The sequence below is a fragment of the Akebia trifoliata genome, chromosome 14 (genome assembly GCF_017979445.1).
Source record: "Akebia trifoliata isolate Shusen 1 chromosome 14, ASM1797944v1, whole genome shotgun sequence".
Lineage (NCBI taxonomy): Eukaryota > Viridiplantae > Streptophyta > Magnoliopsida > Ranunculales > Lardizabalaceae > Akebia > Akebia trifoliata.
This window is the reverse complement of record NC_141388.1, coordinates 7,584,226-7,606,245: the sequence shown is the minus strand read 5'-3', so window position 1 is coordinate 7,606,245 and position 22,020 is coordinate 7,584,226. Positions and strand designations below refer to the sequence as shown.

The 22,020-nt window shown below is 36.0% G+C and overlaps 2 protein-coding genes and 1 pseudogene across 3 annotated transcripts; all 3 read left to right on the top strand.

Annotated features, from left to right (window-relative positions):
* The first annotated feature begins 4,149 nt into the window (after positions 1-4,149).
* On the top strand, positions 4,150-6,804 carry LOC147385954 (leucine-rich repeat receptor-like protein kinase PXC1). Its single transcript, XM_086423954.1, has 2 exons — positions 4,150-5,516; positions 6,011-6,804. The coding sequence occupies exons 1-2, from the start codon at positions 4,175-4,177 to the stop codon at positions 6,685-6,687; spliced, it is 2,019 nt and encodes a 672-aa protein (XP_086280080.1). The 5' UTR covers positions 4,150-4,174; the 3' UTR covers positions 6,688-6,804.
* Positions 6,805-7,073: 269 nt separating this feature from the next.
* On the top strand, positions 7,074-7,920 carry LOC147385953 (leucine-rich repeat receptor-like protein kinase PXC1; the record flags this gene model as incomplete). Its single annotated transcript, XM_086423955.1, has 1 exon — positions 7,074-7,920. A coding segment is annotated over one exon (696 nt), but the record flags the coding sequence as incomplete, so codon positions are not given.
* Positions 7,921-12,122: 4,202 nt separating this feature from the next.
* LOC147385952 (pyruvate kinase 1, cytosolic-like) lies at positions 12,123-21,586 on the top strand (annotated as a pseudogene). Its single transcript, XR_015171838.1, has 15 exons — positions 12,123-12,372; positions 12,607-12,703; positions 12,900-12,997; positions 14,176-14,452; positions 15,982-16,010; positions 16,217-16,378; positions 16,602-16,673; positions 16,813-16,902; positions 18,641-18,785; positions 19,053-19,141; positions 19,267-19,362; positions 19,477-19,544; positions 19,677-19,776; positions 20,001-20,060; positions 21,183-21,586. The product of XR_015171838.1 is annotated as a pyruvate kinase 1, cytosolic-like (transcript).
* Positions 21,587-22,020: the final 434 nt, after the last annotated feature.

Here is a 22,020-nt window from a genome sequence, read left to right as displayed (position 1 = left end):
TGCAAATCCAGCATGGACTTCTCTCAAGAGATCTCCAATGTTAAAAATCAAACTAATTGGATCATTGTAACTGTCACATGGCAGAATTTATTTTTATTTATTTATTTATCTATTTTTGGTTCTTTTGAAATTTCATGTTGTGAATCTAAATGGCATTGTAGGGGTGGGGGTGACGAAAAGGTTTTTCATTTGTGTCCCCCACAGGACTCCATGAAAGCAGCTATAGATGGGTCCCAAATTTTATATACTGACCTTCTCGGGTTTCAATCATTCGCCAGTTGTGCCTTCAATCTTACTCTACCAAGGAAATTGTCTTTTTTTGAAAAAAAGAAGTTCGATAATGACTTCCAACGTGTACTAATCTTTAGCGGATGCAGTGTGCATGTTCCACTCATAGACTAATTTCTAATTATTAGAGAGCAAGGATTGGGCCTAGTAAATATGTTTTTAATAGTGCTGATGTGATCTCACGATTGACCTCATTTCACACTTTTCTGATGTAGGAAGTGTGTTGGAACTATAGATGTTTTTCATCGAGATACAAGTTGAAAGCATCTATGGTTATATTTCTGTGTGCACCTCCATCTCCACACCAGAAAAGTGTGAAATGAAGTCACTCCAGCAAGACTCAACATTTATACAATGGGAGTGTTTGGTTGCAATTATGAAATCTATTATTTTATTTTCTAAACTTTGATTTCCACCTCCAAAAGATTAACAAAGGAAAAAAAGAAAAGAAGGCCACCTGATACACTCTTACCCCCATCAAAACCTCTAAATATTTGGCTCCACCCATTACAGGTGATGGACCTATCAAAGTCAAAATTAGTCTGATTGGTGATTTATTTTGTGACTTCTTTTACAATTTCTTCTGAGTGGTTCAACCACCCATGTATGCATATGAGATTGGTGTAATTATTTAACTTTCTTTATCAACAATCATCAGGACACCTAGTGCATGGTTTTGATCATCCATGATTTTGGACTAGTAAATGACATATTTTAGGGAACTTAAGATCCTGTACTGCTGTAAGTATGGTTTCAAATCCAACTCCTGGTGTACTTCATTTATTCATTTCCAGAGCCCAAATCCAAATTCCAACAAGTAAATAAAAAGACTTCTTCCTTCTTTTTCCACTCTCTACTCATCTCATCTGGCGTTGGCCGATTTAAATTCTTAAGTCCTACTTTTTGAAATTAAAAACAAAGTTCTACTCTTTTTTTTTTTATTATTATAATTTCTCTTCAAAATTGAGACAAGCAAACGAAATACTCTTTAGTAAGGCAGACCCAATTTATCTTATTAAAATTGATGGTGCAGTGCCTCATAATGCACATTATTATATTGCATCCTAGTATATTCAAATAATCTTTAATGTTGCTTTTTACCTTTAATCAACCCTTCATTTTTTATATAAAAACTTTCATAGAAATCGAATCTTGTTCTCTAGGATTTGAAAGTTCCTACTTTACTTAAAACAAAATTTTTAGGTTACCGAATAAATTGAATATGACAGAGGAAAAAAAGAGAGAGAGTTGCTATTACCACACCAGTTTTTATTAATGCCACACTAATTCTTATATAAATCACCAAAGAATTACACATAGTTGGTGTGGCAATGGTAACTATAAAAAAATTCAAGGGTTTTTCTTCTAGATATTGAAAAGAAGGGCCTTGAGTTCATTTTCTCTTGGTCTCTTACATAAGACTGATGTCAAGAGATATGCCATTCAAACCAGAGAGAGGTATCTCAAATATTCATCAAAACCTAGGGTGATTATCCAAATCACCATTTATTTTAGGGAGATTCTATTGTCACACCAACTTTATTTATTTATTTATGGGTAAGTCTGACTTGAACCACGACTTCAAAGTTATTTTGCAACGTGTCAAAACCACCTGAGCTATGGGTCTAAGCCCCCACACCAACTTTTGCTAATGCCACTTCAATTCATTCTAAAGATGCTGGAATTAGTAGACAAATGGGGTGGTGTTAGTGAATATTGATGTGGCAATAGTATCTCTCTTTATTATATTATCATATTATTATGTACTCTAGGATACCGGTACAGGTAAAAAGCTGTAAAAGCTATTATTATATTATTATGGACTCTGGAGTGCCAGTACAAATATTAAAAGCTGAACCAGCTTTTGTCAAATAAAGTTAAAGAGAGACTCTCCCTCTCTATCCCCAAAGTCACGCATGCTGCAGAAAAAACTTTGACATATGATCCAACAATCTGTTTTTAGAGCTTCTATTGCCACACCAACTTTTACTAATGTCATATCAATTATGTGCAATTCTTTAATGATTTACTTAAAATTGATGTGGCATTAGCAAAAGTTGGTGTGTCAATAACAACTATCGTTTTTTAAGAACTGTTAAGAGATATTAAGACAGTGATGTGGGTCAGTGCATGTAGTCATGGATTAGTCCTGTCAGGTATGACTGGAAAATTTGGGTTGGGTCTATCTGATGGATTTAGACCAAGATCGGGTCTTAATCCTCTACCAACACAAATGGGGTACCATGATTAAAAAAAAATGGTGTGACATTGGCAAAAGTTGGTGTATCAATATCAGCTCTTTTTTGTTTTTGTTTTTTTCTTAACTACTAAGAGACAGTAAGACAATGGGCATCCATACAACATGATTTCATGATGTAGACATAAGTTCCTTTAATATTTGTCTTTTTAAAAGAAGAGAGGGGATTGGTAAATTTATGGAGAAGGATAAAGATAAAAAAAATAAAAAAGAAATAAAAGAGAGGATAAATGTCTCTTTGGTCATCATTCCAATCATAAGTTTCAACACACCACCATTATCAACACCACCCACAACTCAACTTTAATCATACCCACTTAGTAGGGAGAGAATGTGAGGAGAGATGTGTTTTTTTTTCGTTTGATTTATACATCATCCTCTAAATTTTGATAAATATTTGAGATACCCCTATATTTTCAAATTAATCACATTATCTGACCTTGATCTTCTGCAAGAGATTAATGAAATGTCATCATCTTTGAACTCTAATCAAATCCAATAATTTTTCTCCTAAACTTTCATCATTGAACTTCAAACTCTAGAGCAATTTTTTTTATTTTCTTTTTTTTGACTTATCGTGGGTATCCCCATCCTTCAGATGCGACTAATCCCATCATCACATGCACCATCCCCTTGAAAAATCTTATGTGCAGTTGGTTGAGTCAAGGACCAATCAGACTTGGAGGGTGGCCTTAGATTTTCATAATCTTTAATTTGCAAGACCCAATTATAAAATTCAACGAATTGGAATAGTTGGGCCTGTAAACTGGTTAGTACGTGTTTTTTGTATTCTACAAACCTCCATATAAACCATATCACAAAGTGATTCACTTCATAGTGATTTGATGTAGAACGAATGATTCCGATGACAAAGATTTAAAGAGACAAACTTTTGAGGTTGAAGGTGAGAGTAAAATTGGTTAAAGATGATGGGTTATGGAGAGAAAAAAAGTACATATATTTGCTTGAGATTAAAGACAAAGGCTTTTACACCATTTCCTATAAAATATTCACCAAATCCATAGTACTAGATTCTAAATCCCGTTTTGGGTTCTCTATTTTACCACCTTTTTATTAAGACAGCTTTATTGGTACCATGGTTTTAAATCTTGTCGATTAGCGTGAGTCACCATTGAGCAAAGAGATGGATATGCATTGTGTCTCAACATTCACATCATCTTATGAAATAATACGAGATGACTTGGACAATATTTTGAAAATCTTTACCAAGATGATAAAATTTAGCCGAGTCAATTGGGATTTTGTAGATTTTGATTAAAATAATTAAAAAATTTAGATTTTAAAATTTTATTATAAAAATAAAATATGATTTTATGACTAAATATCTTGTTATTTTATTAAAATATATATAAATAAATCATTATAAATCGAATTAAATGATTTATCTCATATGTATCGAATCATCTGATACAACTCGGACTCGTTCATGGCCGAGGCGAGACGTGAAGTTAAGTTTTGAAACCATGATTGGCACACCAAAAATTAACTTGCAACAAAAGGATTGGTGTGTTACAAATAAAGGTTAGTGTGCCAATAGATTTTCTCTTTTTAAAACATACTCACTCATCAACTTCCCGCTTACACACACACACACACACACAGACCCCAATGGGCAGCCTTGCAGCAGCCCTCACCTTCTTCATCTGCACTGCATCTCTCCTCCTCTTCTCTTCATCAGCTCAACTCGCTAACGACACCAACGTTCTGACTCAGTTCCGCTCTCAAACCGACACCCATGGAAACCTCCTCACCAACTGGACCACAAGCGACGCCTGCTCCTCCTCTTGGCGCGGCGTTGGATGCACCAAAGGCCGAGTCACCTCTCTCTCACTCCCTCTCTTAGATCTTCGAGGTTCCATCGACTCACTCTCCGAGTTAACTGAGCTTCGCATTCTCGATCTCCACTCAAATCGTCTCAACGGCTCTATCCTCCCCATCACCAACTGCTCCAATCTCAAACTTCTTTATCTCTCCAACAACGATTTCTCTGGAAATCTCCCAATCGAGATCAGATCACTAAAGCGTCTCCTCAGATTAGACATCTCTAACAACAATCTCAGAGGTTCGATCCCTGAACAGATCTCGAATTTAACTCGTCTCATTACGATTCGTCTCCAAAACAATGTTCTCAGTGGAAAAATTCCAGATCTGTTGTTAGGGTTACCAGAATTGAAGGAACTTAATGTATCTAACAATGAATTATATGGGAAATTGCCCGAAGGATTACAGAAGAGATTTGGAGAGAGAAGCTTTGTTGGAAATGCTGGGTTATGTGGGTCGAATCCCTTACCCATTTGTTCGTTTACGGATTCTCCTCCAGCAATGGCGGCAGCCCAGACGGTTCCATCAAATCCTAGTTCCTTACCTGCAACCCCAATTGCCGATCACAGCCAAATTGGGTCTCGTAAAGGACTAAGTACTGGGGCAATTGTCGCCATTGTTGTCGGAAATTGCGTGGCTTTACTAGTCATCATGTCGTTCGTTGTTGCTTACTACATTGGGAGATATTCTGGAGAGAATAATTCGAATTCGAGAGTTATTGGAGAAAATGGAAGGATGGGTAGTGGTGGGAGCAATTGTTCTAGCGAGAAGAAGGTTCATTACGCTAGTGATGGGACGACTGCAAGTGATAGGAGTAAGCTATTGTTCTTCGACAAGAGGAAGCAATTTGAGCTGGATGACTTGCTTCGGGCTTCGGCGGAGATGTTGGGGAAAGGAAATCTTGGGACGGTGTACAAGGCTGTGCTCGAGGACGGGTCCATGGTGGCTGTGAAGAGGCTTAAGGATGCAAATCCTTGTGCTCGAAAAGAATTTGAGCAATACATGGACTTTATTGGGAAGCTTAAGCACCCAAACATTGTCCGCCTTAGGGCTTATTACTATGCCAAGGAGGAGAAGCTCCTTGTTTATGACTACCTACCTAATGGAAGCTTGCATTTGCTTCTTCATGGTGAGTAATCCGAGTGAATTGATAAGCTTATTTATCGATTGAATCCTATGTTACCCAATTCATTTGTACTATTCTGAACCACGAACCAAATCAGTTTGTGGTATGGTTCGTATTGGCTTCGTAGAATCAAGTGAACCACAAGCCCACTGAATTTTGATTGGGTTCAGTGATCCAAAGTATTTGGTTTGGCAAACTGAACAATTAGGTTCGGCCAACCAAACCAATTTATCATATCATTTCGTTGTTTGTATTTAGAATTTGGATTATTACATTAACTTGTTTCTATTTAAGGCAGAATTTTTTAACATTATAATTTGTATATTTGAATTGTACACATGCAAAGTGAACCAAGCCAGTGAACTGATCTACGGAACCGATACGAACCAAGAAATGAATTATCTCTACCTATCCATATGGACTGGGTTCATTCTAGAGTGGTGAATTGATGAACCAGGTAAAATAACTGAATTGTGTGTGTGTGTTTTTTCAATTAGGGAATCGTGGGCCTGGAAGAATTCCTTTAGATTGGACAACAAGGATAAGCTTGGTACTTGGGGCAGCTCGTGGACTTGCTCGGATTCATGAAGAGTACCATGTGTCGAAGATACCCCACGGGAATGTGAAATCCTCGAATGTGATTCTTGACAAGAATGGTGTTGCTTGCATCTCTGATTTTGGGTTGGCTTTGCTTCTGAATCCAATTCACGCCACAGCGCGATTGGGTGGGTACCAAGCACCCGAGCAAGCAGAAACAAAAAAGCTTTCTCAAAAGGCGGACGTGTACAGCTTCGGAGTTCTACTCTTGGAAGTTCTCACTGGAAGGGCTCCTACCTTATATCCTTCCCCTAACCATCCTCGTGATGAGGAAGAACAAGGGGTGGATCTTCCAAAGTGGGTGCAATCTGTGGTGAAAGATGAGTGGACGGCAGAAGTGTTTGATGCAGAGCTTCTGAGGTACAAGAATATCGAGGGGGAGTTGGTGGCGATGCTCCATGTTGCATTGGCTTGTGTGACTCAGCAGGCAGAGAAGAGGCCTACAATGTCTGAGGTGGCGAAGATGATTGAAGACATTAGGGTAGAGCAGTCTCCCTTGGGCGAAGACTTGGATGAATCTCGTAGTTCACTCTCACCATCCCTAGCCACCACAGAGGATGCATTGGCTAACTATTGATGTTGAACTTGAACCCAATTGCTTCTGCACTATTTTAAAAGATGGGTTGTATCTGTAATTTTTTTTTTCATCTGCATTATCTCGTTGCGAAGTATTTTTTAGATTATTTTCTTATCCTTTCTAATGTTAATTTATTTATGGAAATGTTCGTCACTCCCAATGCAATGTTGTTGCTGCTGACCTTATAGCTTTCATCTTTTTAGATATTTAGCTGTTGGTGTTCTTTTTTATTTAGTATATTTTCATAAGCTCTCAATTCCCCATTAATGGTCTTGATGGCTAAGGTGTTTCCAAACAGATAAAATAAGATTACATAGTTGTGAATCTAAGCAAGCTTAAAAAAATATACATAATCGATGAACCAGGTAAAATAACTGAATTGTGTGTGTGTGTTTTTTCAATTAGGGAATCGTGGGCCTGGAAGAATTCCTTTAGATTGGACAACAAGGATAAGCTTGGTACTTGGGGCAGCTCGTGGACTTGCTCAGATTCATGAAGAGTACCATGTGTCGAAGATACCCCACGGGAATGTGAAATCCTCGAATGTGATTCTTGACAAGAATGGTGTTGCTTGCATCTCTGATTTTGGGTTGGCTTTGCTTCTGAATCCAATTCACGCCACAGCGCGATTGGGTGGGTACCAAGCACCCGAGCAAGCAGAAACAAAAAAGCTTTCTCAAAAGGCGGACGTGTACAGCTTCGGAGTTCTACTCTTGGAAGTTCTCACTGGAAGGGCTCCTACCTTATATCCTTCCCCTAACCATCCTCGTGATGAGGAAGAACAAGGGGTGGATCTTCCAAAGTGGGTGCAATCTGTGGTGAAAGATGAGTGGACGGCAGAAGTGTTTGATGCAGAGCTTCTGAGGTACAAGAATATCGAGGGGGAGTTGGTGGCGATGCTCCATGTTGCATTGGCTTGTGTGACTCAGCAGGCAGAGAAGAGGCCTACAATGTCTGAGGTGGCGAAGATGATTGAAGACATTAGGGTAGAGCAGTCTCCCTTGGGCGAAGACTTGGATGAATCTCGTAGTTCACTCTCACCATCCCTAGCCACCACAGAGGATGCATTGGCTAACTATTGATGTTGAACTTGAACCCAATTGCTTCTGCACTATTTTAAAAGATGGGTTGTATCTGTAATTTTTTTTTTCTTGATCTGCATTATCTCGTTGCGAAGTATTTTTAGGTTAGATTATTTTCTTATCCTTTCTAATGTTAATTTATTTATGGAAATGTTCGTCACTCCCAATGCAATGTTGTTGCTGCTGACCTTATAGCTTTCATCTTTTTAGATATTTAGCTGTTGGTGTTCTTTTTTATTTAGTATATTTTCATAAGCTCTCCAATTCCCCATTAATGGTCTTGATGGCTAAGGTGTTTTCCAAACAGATAAAATAAGATTACATAGTTGTGAATCTAAGCAAGCTTAAAAAAATATACATAATATCATATCCTCCGAAAATATCCCTCTCAAGACTGCAAAATAAAATATAAAAAATCACCCGATTACTACCTTCCTATGCTCCACTCGAAAATAATGACTCATCGATGTTGATTCTAACATCAATTGACGGCTTACTCCAACAAACTGGCAGGGGAATAGATTGAGAGCAATGCCTTCCCTTCAAACTAATAGTGATAGTTACTATGACAGCCCAATGATTTACAAGAAGGGGTCTTGAAACAAAATACAAGGAGAAACAATATGAGCCACTGGAGTTCCTCAATTCTGTATTCAAGAAGAAATGCCCAGCTCTGGCAAAACAGACTTCATCACAGTTGCCATCATCCTGACACCATTTACACAGTCTACATGTGTGTTTGCACATGCCACCTTCTACTCTTTACTGTTATAATATAATGAGAGAAGGCAGAGTAGAACATCAAAATTTGAGTGGCCATAGATGCCCCACATTTACCTTTAAGCCCTGCTTGGTACACTACAAATCATTTGTATTTGCAAATTAGGCAATGTTTGGTGTGAAGCAATCATTTGCAAATGCAAATGATTTGTTGGAATCTAATTTACAGATGTTTGGTTACATTCTGAAAATTTTTTGCATTGCAAATTATTTGTATGAAGCTCTTAAACCCTTCACAAATTTCAGCAAATAGTTTGCTGTCCAAAAGTGCTGCAAATCATTTGTGGTGCAAAGCTTTTGCATGGTACCAAGCAGGGTCGTAAATGTTTTGCAATGCAAATGTTTTGTGATAAAAGATTTACTATTGCTTGGTAATTATTGGGAAATCTCTTGTGAATCATTTTTTTGTGATTGGTTGATCTTTGCAACAAAAATTTTCATTGTTATTTTACAATTGATTTGCGGTATATTTTGTGCCACAAATCATTTGCTGAAATTACATAAGAATTTAGGTGATCCATGCAAATCATTTTCATCATGTAACCAAGCATCGGTAAAATTGAATTTAGAAAATTATTTGCATTTGCTAATGATTAGTGGCATACCAAGCAAGGCCTTAATGTTAATAGGTGCCCTTAGGGCACATGTTAAAGTGCAATAAATACACCTTGGGCATAAGCATTTGAGGGTATTTTAGTTAAAAAAGGATCAGATCATTTCAGTGAATTTAATATTTTCGAGGAGAATAAGAAATGAATATTACTATTAAAAAGCAAATGATATTTTTAAGTATCTAATAAATTTTTATTTGATTCATCCAAGTCGATTTGTGAGTAGTTCACATTACATAACTCAGTGGACATTCAATTGCAGTTTTAAAACTATATGATTTTACCACCAATTGCCATAGATTCAATATATAGTATCGAACATAAATTTTGAAAATTTTTGTTCCTTATTTAATCAAATTCAAGAAGACTCGATTTTGGATCTTTTTTTTTTTCTATTAATAGAGTCGGGTCTAGAACAAATCAATAGAAATCAAAACCCATTTGATTCCATCATGTCCGGAGTAGATTCATTTTTTTTCAAAATAATAATAATAATTTGTAGATGGTTGAAGGCTTCCATCTTTTAAAATTAATTGATATTATGTAAAGTTGTTTAAATTTCCATATAAAGTATGTATTCGAGCTTAAAAATATTTCTTTTAGTTTTGAAAAAAAAATTAAAAACATTAACTCATATATTTTACTACGATAAATTGCACTTATGTTGTTGATGGTTTTATTGATAATATGTTGTGTTCTTGAAAGGAACAAAGCTTTGCAACAATTCATAAAAGATAATTTCTCATTTTTTTGAGATGGAAAAAAAATACGTGCATGTAAAGACAATAAAATTATATTATTACTTGATGCACATTATATTTGTATCCGATTTTTGAAAATCAGAATCGATGGGTACCCTTGATTATTGATATTTTGATTCCATTTACACTTACTTTAGATCTGAAATCAGTATTGAAAATAATCGAAAAATAAATAAATATATGATGGCTCGGTTCTAGGTACCTTATGGCTTAAGAACTGAACCCGAACCAATCCATTGTCACCACTAGGGGTGTCAATTGAGCCTGTTGGCTTGCTAACTCGGGCCTAGCCGAAATGAGGAGGGTTAGGGCCTTGATCGTAAGCCTGTAATGGAAGGGTCGGGCTGGGCTAAAAAAACTTCAACCCATTTATTGGAGCTAAGCTAATACCTAACAATGCTCAATCCAGCCTAACCCGGCCCACTTGTATATTTTATTTGTATGTATAATAAATGGATGTATGCTTGTGACAGTAAATAATTAAAATATATCTTTATTATTACAATGGATGAAGCTGAGTAGAAGTGATCCGAAATTAAAGTGTTCGTAAATGCCCCCACTTTTATATTTAAATTTAATATAATCAGGGTTATTTTGGTAAAAAATCAAGAAAATTTTAATTTGCGACACTATCAAGTTGGTTGGTTTTCAAAATTACCATTAAGCACTTTTGATGCAGGTATGTTTGCACATGCCACTTGGTTACAAATATTTGTTGTCTTTTTAAAAAAATGCATGAATTTAATCTTTTATAATACTAAAAAGGAAAATTACTAAAAGATTGTTAAATATTTTAATTATAAAAAAAAAAATATTTATTTGTTTTAAATTATCAAAAATGAATTAAGTTGCTGGACAATCCAATATTTTAGTAACTTGTTGGATTGTCCAACGTTTTAATGTATTAAAATACATTGATTTATCAAAAAAATACCCTTCAAATGATTAAAACATTAGATTGTTTAATATTTTAAGAACTTGCTTTAACCCTTAACAATTTAGCCTTCATTTAAAATGCTAGACAGTCCAACGGCTAAACTCTTTTTTGGTAATTAAAAAAAAATAGATATCTTTTTGTAAATATAAAAATATTTTACTCTCTTTTAGCAATTTAAAATCAATTCGAGCCTAAGCCAAGCCCATTAGGGTCACTATAGAAAAAAATACATGGCTGATCCAAGTATAACCCTTCCCCAGCCCATAGTTAGCAATTCGGTAGACAACAAAAAAATGTTATAGAAATAAATCGGGTACCATTTAGAATAGTGATGCACCGATTCGTTGAAAATTCAACGACAAAAATGCAGGACGATAAAAATACGATATGAAAATAATTCGAGAATGATTCGGATCCAACAATTTTTAAAACTTTAAAAAAATCAGATATATATAACATATGATATGGCATAACAATTATAATCTATTGGTCAAATTATCAATACTTGAATTAAAAATATCTTAAGTAAACAAGTAAACAATCTATAATTACATTTATCCAATAAAATATATATTCGCAATTAAATATTTAGTTCTAATCCATCTAATAGTCAATGTAAATGAAAAGTATAAAACACAATAATACTAATTAATGTTAAAATCATCATGTCTCATAACTTAGTTAATTTAAAAAAAAAAATTATTGTCATTTCTAAAAAGTTATTAATGTGAAGTAGATGGACCAAATAACTCGTAAAAAAGAATATTTTCACAATTATGTGTAATTTCATCTTCCTTTTCAAGTTCTTAACGATCATCATCAATATATTCTGAAAGCTCGCCAAATCATTTTTGTAAGGGCGATTTTCAATTTAGGATTTTTTTCCCTTCTCTTGAGTTTTGAAGTAGGAACTAAGAACAGAAAAATACGAAATATTTTATTAAAATACTTACGAAATATGAGTACAAATCGTGATCTAATCGTTGAAATTCAAAGATACATAAATTAATCTAAATATTTGAAATCAATGATAATTTTGACTAGGAAGAATATTATTAATTTACTAACTATGCCCCAATCCCACCTACCACATAGAAATATATATGTCTCTATAGGAATTACCACCTCTATAGGGCCCGGTTTGTTTCCAAACCCGCCCTTTCACACCACCTATCACTTTCCATGTGGAGCGAAAGCATGGGGCACGTGCTTTCTTCTTGTCCTTCATTTATTTAACCTGGCATTATAAAAACCAGGCTGACCAATATCACTGCCCTAAATATCGAAAGGAGTCGTCTCGCACTGTCGAAGGCGTCCCAACTCCCAAGTAACAAGTTTGAGCCTTCTTCCTCTGTTCTTCTGCTGCGCTGCTGCATCTCCCTTGGATCAAAGTCGAAGTCGATCGAAGGTTTTAATCTCAAAAGAAATTCATCTATTAATCGAAGATGCAGGCAACGCACTTACTCCTCGAAGAACCCATCAGGATGGCTTCCGTCCTTGAGCCATCCAAACCTGTAAGTAATCGATCACTCAATGGATCAATCTCTCATCTTCTCTCCATTATACAAAACAAGTAATCTCGTCTGTAAATAATGGAGATTTTTAGTTGATCAGTTCTTGTTTCTGCTATTTCTGCTTTATGTGATTTGTGTTGTTAGTTTTCTGGAAATCATTGCTGGGGGATGGAGAAGTATAGGTTTCTTGATTTGGGTTTCTTTTATATCTTATTTTCATGATGAACTCTGCAGAATTTCTTTCCCGCAATGACGAAGATTGTCGGCACACTCGGTCCGAAATCTAGATCTGTGGATGTGATTTCTGGCTGCCTCAAGGCCGGGATGTCTGGTATGATCTCTTGGATTCTGCACTTTGATCTTAATTCTTCTTTGAGTTCGTTAAACTAGTTTTCCTGAGAGCTTTATTTCTAATTAGTTAAACAATACGTTTAAATTAGAGCTTAGTTTCTCCAAACTCAAATCCTAATGCTGGTTTAATTTCCAAAGTTGGGATTTTTATGCCTCATTTGTTTGTTTTGTTGTAGTTGCACGGTTTGATTTCTCATGGGGAGACGCCGACTATCACCAGGAGACCCTCGGAAACCTGAAGGTGGCTGTCAAGACTACTAAGAAACTCTGCGCGGTGAGCTCCCTTTCCTACTTATATAAATCCTTTTTTAATGATCTGTACTGTTTTATAGCGTCTTATTGAGGTGTGCCATTGGACCCACCTTTTTTTGCTTGTCTCACGGACTTGTTGCTTTCACCCACCCAAAAAGTGGGGAGTTCTAGTTTTACTCATACGCCTATATCCCGGGAATGATTTGGATGATCCCAAAAAAAAAAAAAAAAAAGTTGTTATTTGCTAGCAACAACATAATGAAGGCAGTCAATCAATATAGATTGATCCAAAATCTGATTTAAATCCAATATAGCACCCATGTGTACATAAGAAATGTATCGAATTGAGACCGAATCTAATTTTCTCTTTCAGTATTTCTTGTTCGCCTCTCCATCTTTCTTATTCTGCTTCTTTGTATCTACGTAAATTTCAACTAGGGTTTCGTCAAGGATTGCATGGTGCAAGAAACAATACCGTTAGAACTTGCAAAATAGGTTAGAAATGATTGTGGAAACCTCAACTCCTAATCTAGGAGTTGTTAGAAAATCTCGGTAGCCAAAAAATTAAAGTAAAAAAATCAAATGGAGTCTCATTCTATAGGCCAATACCAGATTTTGCAACATAGATTCGGTAGGATTCTATCGAATCTACCTAAGAGGATTCAATAGGTTCCTATAGTGTCCCAGTTAGTATGTTACCACTGAGTCCTTTCAGGTAGATTCAATAGGATCCTACTGACTACCGAGTCTCAATGAAAATTTTTGATATCTTTTCTTCCTAGTGAACACAAAGTTAGTCTTTTTTTAAGTGGATGTGACGAGTAATTTCACTGTACATTAGAAAATTGCGTTTCAGTGGGTGAGATGAGCAGAAAAGTGGGTATATAGCCCATCCCTTCTTATTCCATTACTAATGTTCACTCATTTGTTATTTTTTTTCCTCCTGTTAATTTTCTATTTTCTAATTTTATTTTTGATGGGTAAGCTGAACTTGAATCCACGACTTCAAAGTTGCGTTGCAAAGTTTCAAACCAATTGAGCAATGGGTTTAAGTCCTCCTGTTAATTTGTTTTTTTTTTTTCAGTTCAGGTCTTTGCTAACTTTTTAAGATAAATTAATTGTTTGGTCCAATTGGGTTTTTCTAGTTTGATTTTCTAATGAACGTTGAATTTCTATTGGATTTCTTTTTTGTCTCTGCAGGTTATGCTAGATACAGTGGGTCCAGAGTTGCAAGTCTTCAATAAAAGTGAGCGTGCGATTTCACTTGAGGTTGATGCACTTGTTGTTCTAACTCCAGACCAAGATAAAGAAGCCAGTTCAAAGCTGTTGCCGATCAATTTTAGCGGACTATCGAAGGTGAGCAGCTCTAATCATTATACCATGCGAGTGTTTTGAATGGAGTGCGTTCTATGGATGAAAGTGCAGTTTTTGTGTTTGTAAAGGTGACAAAGATTTTCATATGTAATAGTTAATGTAAGTCAAGATATTTACTTATAAAAAAGGTTAATGTAAATTAATGATGCTATTAGTGATAATGTCAAAACCCATGACTACTTCCTTTGAATAAAGATCAACTAGTTCATGAATGTCCTTGCCCTGCAAAATCATGGAATTTGGGATCGAAGGGAATTTTAAATATGTTATTGAATGAATCAAAATCATGTTTTGCGACTCTCTTGTGTCAACAGGTGATTTAGCTGTTGAATACAGAATTTTTCCTTCTCATTTTGGCCAAGCGAGGACTTGTTTCTGCTTTTATCGATTGTTCCCTTTGGAGGGTCTTTTTTATTTATATTTCGTCTTTAACTTATGGACCCCACTAAAATAATTATTGAATATGACTCCGTTTTTTTTTTGCTTCAGTTTTTCTTGTAGTTGTTAGGTATTATTCATAGCTTTGTATCTTTTTTCAATTAGCTTTTTTGTTGTGTAACCAAAAAAACGAAAGAAAAGAAAATACAATTCCAAACAAGAGAAGGAACTAATGACAAATTGCTTCCCAATTAAACACAAAATCTTGGAAGCTCACTCCCTCAAAATCTTTACTCATCTTCGACCAAAGGAAAAGAAACCCCATAATCTCTAATATCACTGTGTGAGTCGAACTCTCCTTGTTAAGAAATATCCTGTTGTTGCGCTCTCTCCAGAGACCCCAAGCAATGGCGGATGGAAGGATAGCCCAGAGAAGCCTCTTTCTAGAATAGAAGATATTGAAACTCCACCCCTCTAGAAGAGCAAAAAACGATAGGGGAAGAACCCAAACCACCTGAAAACGAGATAAGAAGAATGACCAAATAACACGGGAGAACGTACAATGAATAAGGATATGGTTGACCGACTCCCCATCCCTAGAACAAAGATAGCGGAAATTTGGAGTTATCCACCCCTGATAGATTAAATTATCCAAGGTAAGGACCCTGCCCAGAGAAGCCAGCCATAAAAAGAATGACACCTTAGTAGGAACAATAGCTGACCAAATAATAGACGGAGAGAAGGAAACCTCATACAACGGAAGTAACCGATAATAGAATGACTTGACCGAGAATTTCTTATCCTTAGCCTTGAACCATTCCCTCCTGTCCTGCTCGTTCTCTCTTAATTGAATCGGGTTAAGAAGATCTAGAAGAGATGATACCTCCGTCAGTTCCCAATCATTGAAATTCCTCCTGAATCCCAAATCTCAAGAATCTGTGGTCCCGTTTCGAGCCAGACATTGCCTTACTGTGTTATTTTTTTTCAAAGAGCAAGCGTACAAGGATGGAAATTGAGTAGACAAGGGTGAAGTTCCGCACCAAAAATCCTCCCAAAATCTAACCTTATCCCCCATCCCAACTTTATATCTAACCTCCCTATCAAACTTGTCGACTCCCTTCAGAATACCTCTCCACACACTACACCCGTAAGTGCCTCTAGCCTTATCACTATACCAACCAAATCTCTTCTCTCCATATTTCGCCTGAATCACTTTCCTCCACAAGTTATCTCTCTCTTCCCCGAACCTCAAAGCCACTTGCCCAGGAGAGCTTTATTCGTTAGTCTTAACCCTCTAATCCCCAAACCTCCATTCTTTTTAGGGGTGCAAACCATCTTCCAATTCACCAAATGATACTTTCTTCCCCCATTATTGTCATTCCACAGAAAATTCTTCATGAGTCTTTCAATCCTAACTTCCACTGATTTAGGCAACGAAAACAGTGATAAGAAGTAAACCGGAATACTTGTTAAAGTACTCTTGTTAAAGTATAGTAGATGTTGTGCTGTATGCCTCAAATTACTAAGTGAATGCTTATGATGGAAATTTAATTTGCAACAACCATTTCAGGTCATAAGTACATGGGGTGTTCGAAACAATATTGATTTCCTCTCATTGTCATATACCCGGCATGCAGAAGATGTTCGCCAAGTAAGTAATTTTCTTGATGGCCCCTTGTTAAATTTATTTTTCTTGTACTTTGTAGGTTCACTGTACTGGGAAGTCCATCTTTACGAACCTACCTTTCCATCATCCTACAATTATTAAAAAAACATATCCAGTCTACATGTCTCATATACTGCTGAGCAATACTTGTATTCTCTTTCCATTTATGTTTTTCTATATGAAGGGCTTCTATTTCTTCTTAATGCAGGCCCGGGAATATCTTTCTAAATTGGGCGACCTTCATCAAACGCAGATTTTTGCAAAGATTGAAAATGTAGAGGTGAGTGGTATGGAGAATTTGGTTCCTTGGAACTCAATTTTTCAATCGATTTAGCTTTATAGCTATAAATTCGGAGTTTCAAAGCTGCATGTCTCTCAGAATGTAAACTTGCATGTCTTTTCGCCATAATTTCTTGCAGGGCTTAAACCATTTTGATGAAATCCTACAAGAAGCAGATGGTATTATCCTTTCTCGTGGAAATCTTGGCATTGATCTCCCACCTGAGAAGGTTAGGGTCCTGAACTAACAAACTATTTAGTACTAATAAAGTCTGTATGATCTATAGATTCATGCTCCTTAAGGTTTGTTTTGTCTCTGTTTGTGCTTCCTTGAAATTTCTGTTGACTGTTGCTTTCCAATGTTCAAAATATATGGGATCTACGATGTCCCATGTTGGTTTGGTTTTCAAGTATATATCGTACTAGTGGGTTTGTTCTTGTTCTAATCCCCTCGCTAGTTTCAGTGGTCCAGTTTCTTCTGTGAAATTTATTCTTCTTGTTGATGGTTAGAACTTTTTTTTTATAACTAATATTTTATTAATATAAGGGAGGTTGAGATGATCAGCAGAACAAAGATAACAATGATCAACAGGACACCTACAACACGGTCAACTTACAAACATATTCCCATCTCACAAGAAAATCTTCGGAAAAATCTCCCTTAAAGAACTTAAACAACTTGCCCCCAAAAAATAACTACTCCAAAGTGAAAATGATTATTACTGGCACAAAATTCCCCTTTCCTTAAAAAATGTGGTAATTTCTTTCGTTCCATATACACCAGAGGATGGTTAAAAAGTTTGGACTTGATTATTATTTTTCTTGAGACGTTGGGAGCTCATACCGTAGTACTAGTTATACGCCTATATTTTTGGGTTGGTGTGGTTCTATTTGTTTTGCTTGGGTCAAACCCATGGAATAATAACCCCCGATCTGGTTAGAATTTATGTGATTGACAATCCAGTTGGTGCCTTTGTCGGCATTGTGCATGCACTAGCTTGGTATTATTTTCACCTGGATACAGATTTCCTTTTTTTTTTTTCCCCGATATTCATTAGTTCATGGTATATTGGTATTTTCCGAGGAACCTGAATCATGCTGGATGGTGCTTCAATCTGGTTGCATTTCATGGTGGAAGTTGTTTTATTTTGCATGGTCTTGATTGCTGACTATCATCCAAAACTGCCATTTTGATAATGGTCCTCCTACCTATACTGGGCATGGTAACCATATTCAGACTTGGCAATTATTTGGCGGGGGTCAGTTCAGTTATTATTATTTTTATGTTTTTAATTGGTAAAAAACTTTATTGAGACCCCAGAGTGGAACTAAGCTACAAGACAAACAAAGAGAAAAAGGGAAAAAGAACAATCAAGTGCTACCCATACGATTATAAACCCAATCTCACCTCCCCCAGAGGTCTTAAAAGAAGATCCCTTTTTGCTTCAAAGAACACAGAACTCCTAAAAAACAGGAGCCCTAGAATGTCAGCTGATGGATAGATTTAAAAATCAGTAAATTGAAGTGGAAAAAAATCACTTGAACTCAGATTGAAAAATCACTTTAACTATCCTCCACCCAAAAAATCACTTTTTTCCATCTTAACAAGAAAAAAGGACCGAGATGATGGGTAGATTGAAAATCACTAAATTTTGGAAAAATCAGCCATATTTTGACTTTGTCAGCCATTAACTCAAAAAGTCGCCGATTTTTCCAACCAGCCATTAATCATCAAATTTTTAGGCGGATCCTCTTTCTTACAATTTTTTCTTCTTCGAATTTTTGCCAAAATCTGATGAATTCTGTGACTATATGATCCTGGATAAATAATAAGACATCAGGAATTTGTAAGAAGAAAATTCTTATATATTCCAGTGCAGACATTCTTTGCACTTCACTACATAACTGTTATTGTGTATTTGTGCTAGCCAACTAGGGCCTGCTGATAATCAGCTCTAATATCTGCAGGTGTTTTTATTTCAAAAGGCTGCTCTTTACAAGTGTAACATGGCTGGAAAGCCAGCAGTGGTTACTCGTGTTGTGGACAGTATGACTGACAATCTGCGACCAACTCGTGCTGAGGCAACTGATGTGGCTAATGCTGTGTTGGATGGTATGTTAGTGTTATAATGGGGGAACTCTTGCTATATGTGGCACTTGTGGTCCTCAAGTCATTCCATGCGACTGCTCTATACTCTTTTTACCATCTCTACATGACGATGGTTGGTGTTAAGTAGATGGCAGTTTGTATTTCCATTGATTTTGGTTTTGGAAGGGAACCACAGTGCCATAAACCTACCATACCCTTTTCCCAGATCCAGACTATTAAGGGGAAGAGAACTTTTGCATCATGACCCATTTTTTTTTTCAATTGGTGCAGGTAGTGATGCCATTCTTCTAGGTGCTGAGACTCTGCGAGGATTGTATCCCATTGAGACCATTTCCATTGTTGGCAAAATCTGTGCCGAGGTAACTCTAGCACTAGCTCTTATTCGATGGACTGTTTCTTTTGCCACTTTTTATTATAGGTACTTAATTTCTGATTAAAGGCCACAACTAGAATTATCTTTATGGTATCTTTGGGGAATTTTCAGGCAGAGAAGGTCTTTAACCAGGACCTGTATTTCAAGAAGACTGTGAAATATGTCGGAGAACCAATGACTCACTTGGAGTCTATTGCTTCCACTGCGGTAACATTAAAAGAAACTTTGATTATGTCAACTTCAGTGATATTTTTGTTTAGTTTAGAATTCTATGCAATTTTTTATTCTTTCTTAAGCTCATAATCGTGATATTATATCTAGGTTCGTGCATCAATTAAGGTAAAGGCATCTGTTTTAATCGTCTTCACTTCATCTGGAAGGGCTGCTAGGTACTGAACTGCAATTGTTTGTGTGGGGGGAAAGTTTTGATTATCTGCTTGCTGGTGCATCTTTTATTGCAATTTGTCATGTAAATTTCCATTTGTTGGCCATGACCTTTAATAAAATTTTCACGAATGCAGATTGATTGCAAAGTATAGGCCAACAATGCCTGTGCTATCAGTTGTCATCCCTCGGCTCAAAACGAATCAACTCCGGTGGAGTTTTACTGGTGCCTTTGAGGTATGCCACTGATTCTATTCATTTGTAGTTTACTTTGTCAACGTTGTTAGATCATGTGGTGATGGATCATGGATTAAATCAATCATTGGTATATGACTTCCCTTTACTAATTAATGTCCCACAACACTAAAGATTTATTTAAAAAAAAAAAACACATTTCATTTTCTGTCTCACTCAATTGAGCTATTGATGGCGATGTGTTCCTTTCGGTGATGAATTGACAGGCAAGGCAATCACTTATTGTTAGAGGCCTTTTCCCCATGCTTGCAGATCCTCGTCATCCAGTAAGTTAATTTTCTTAATTTTATTTAATAATAACTATTTCTGGCCCTTTTATTTTATATAACTTGAAATTCTATGAGAATATACCTCAATTGGATTCTACAATCATCTTATGTCATTAAGTTTAATCGACAACCATTGGTCAGTTTGAGTTTTTTTTTAATTGTCAGGTTGGAAAGTTTTAATCATTTTCATCATTCTGATGGTTTTGTTAGGATCTTTAGTTATAAATATGTACATTTAACTTCGTTCTCCCATATTTAAATTGAAGAAACATGAGATTCTCAACACAAAAACACGACGTCTTCATGGATTTATGTATATACGTGCATGCTTATATCATTGTAAGTAGTTGTAACAAGCAGTGCTGTTCAGGGGCCACGTATTTTCCATTCTGTTTGTTAGATAAAAAGAAGAAACAGTTCTACAATGTCTTAATGTGATTGCTTCATCCCTCAAGAGTTTGGCCTAGATCCCTTAGTTTATTAGAACTGATTGATAAATAGCATTAGGAGATGAAGGTCGCACAATTTGTTTTGCAATTATTTCTTTGAGTTGCTTTTTGATGAAGTCGATTGAAGTTTGTCTCCTTGGTGGGTCCTCCCCTGGTTGCTTGTGATGTTGACAAGACGTGGAGGGAGTTTACTTGTTTTCCCTTTCATATTGAATCAGCATCCCTACATTATTTGGGCTTTAGAGCCATAGCTCGGTTTACATATTATTGTAACCTCAACTTTGAGATCATAGGTTCAAAGACAAGTTTACTCATCAAATAATTTAAAAAAATAAAATGAAATCAGATCTTCATTATTTACTTGTAAAAGAATCAATATATTATTTCACATGATGATGGCATGAAGCCTTCCATCTGCCATCCCCTTTAAGAGATTGATTGTCCAATTCTTTGCCTGAGCCACTTAACTGAAAACTTGGAATGCAAAACACCCGCCTAGGTGCCCCTGCTCACATACTAGAACTTGTTTTGCTGACCTCAAATTTTTAGGATAAGCTGGCTTTCACGATGATGATGATAACATTCTTCCAACATTTGATAATTTTGAAATCTTCATGTCTCACCTGGCTAAAATTTTCATAAATTTGGTGCTTACCTACTTATTATGCAGGCTGAATCTACAAATTCCACAAGCGAGTCGGTTGAGTCAGTTTTGAAGGTTGCTCTCGATCATGGAAAGCTTTCTGGCCTAATAAAGCCACATGATCGTGTTGTTGTTTGCCAGAAAGTAGGCGAGGCGTCTGTGGTGAAAATTGTTGAGCTTGAAGACTAAAACCTACTTACTACATTCGGCCTTTTCGAGTTTTCCCTTGTTTTCCTTGAAATTTTTGAGATGGTTGAAGACCTTGAATCTCCAGGTTCCAGAGGTGAGCTTGTGGTCTGCTGACATTTATTAAGAGTGTAAAATGAGGAAGTTCATACTCTTAAAAGCTTCATGCATAACTTAAAACTGAATTATTGTGTCATATTCATCCATCATCTTTTGATTTTAAATATCTATTATTGTTTTGCTAACATGTTAGGGTTTTGACATTATTGATCCTCTTTAAATATCTATTATTGTTTTGCTAACATGTTAGGGTTTTGGGACTGACAATGCTAACCTTGCGTAGGTGAAGTTTAGGGATGGTTTTAAAGGCATTTCCTATAAATTGTAAAATTGTCCAAACAGTAATAATACAAGTCTATTATATATGGGTATTTTTGGAAAGCAAATTAATAATGGTACTACTGATGCTGAAATGGATGGTGATGGTTGAAAAAAAAATCAAAATTTTGAGATTATAAAATGTTATACTAATTTGTATTTAAATAAAAATACTCGGTAGGGCTATCATTTGTAAAGAGTCATAAATTGAATGATTCATTATTCATTGAGAACTGTCCAATATTTTATTTTCCAAATAATTACTGAAGTTTTCAAATTTACGTTTTTTTTTTTATAAAGG

Coding starts and splice junctions, on each gene's coding strand:
- LOC147385954 (XM_086423954.1), top strand. CDS start 4,175: ATGGGCAGCCTTGCAGCAGCCCTCACCTTCTTCATCTGCACTGCATCT. Junction 5,517..6,010: donor CTTGCATTTGCTTCTTCATG/GTGAGTAATCCG, acceptor TTTTTCAATTAG/GGAATCGTGGGCCTGGAAGA.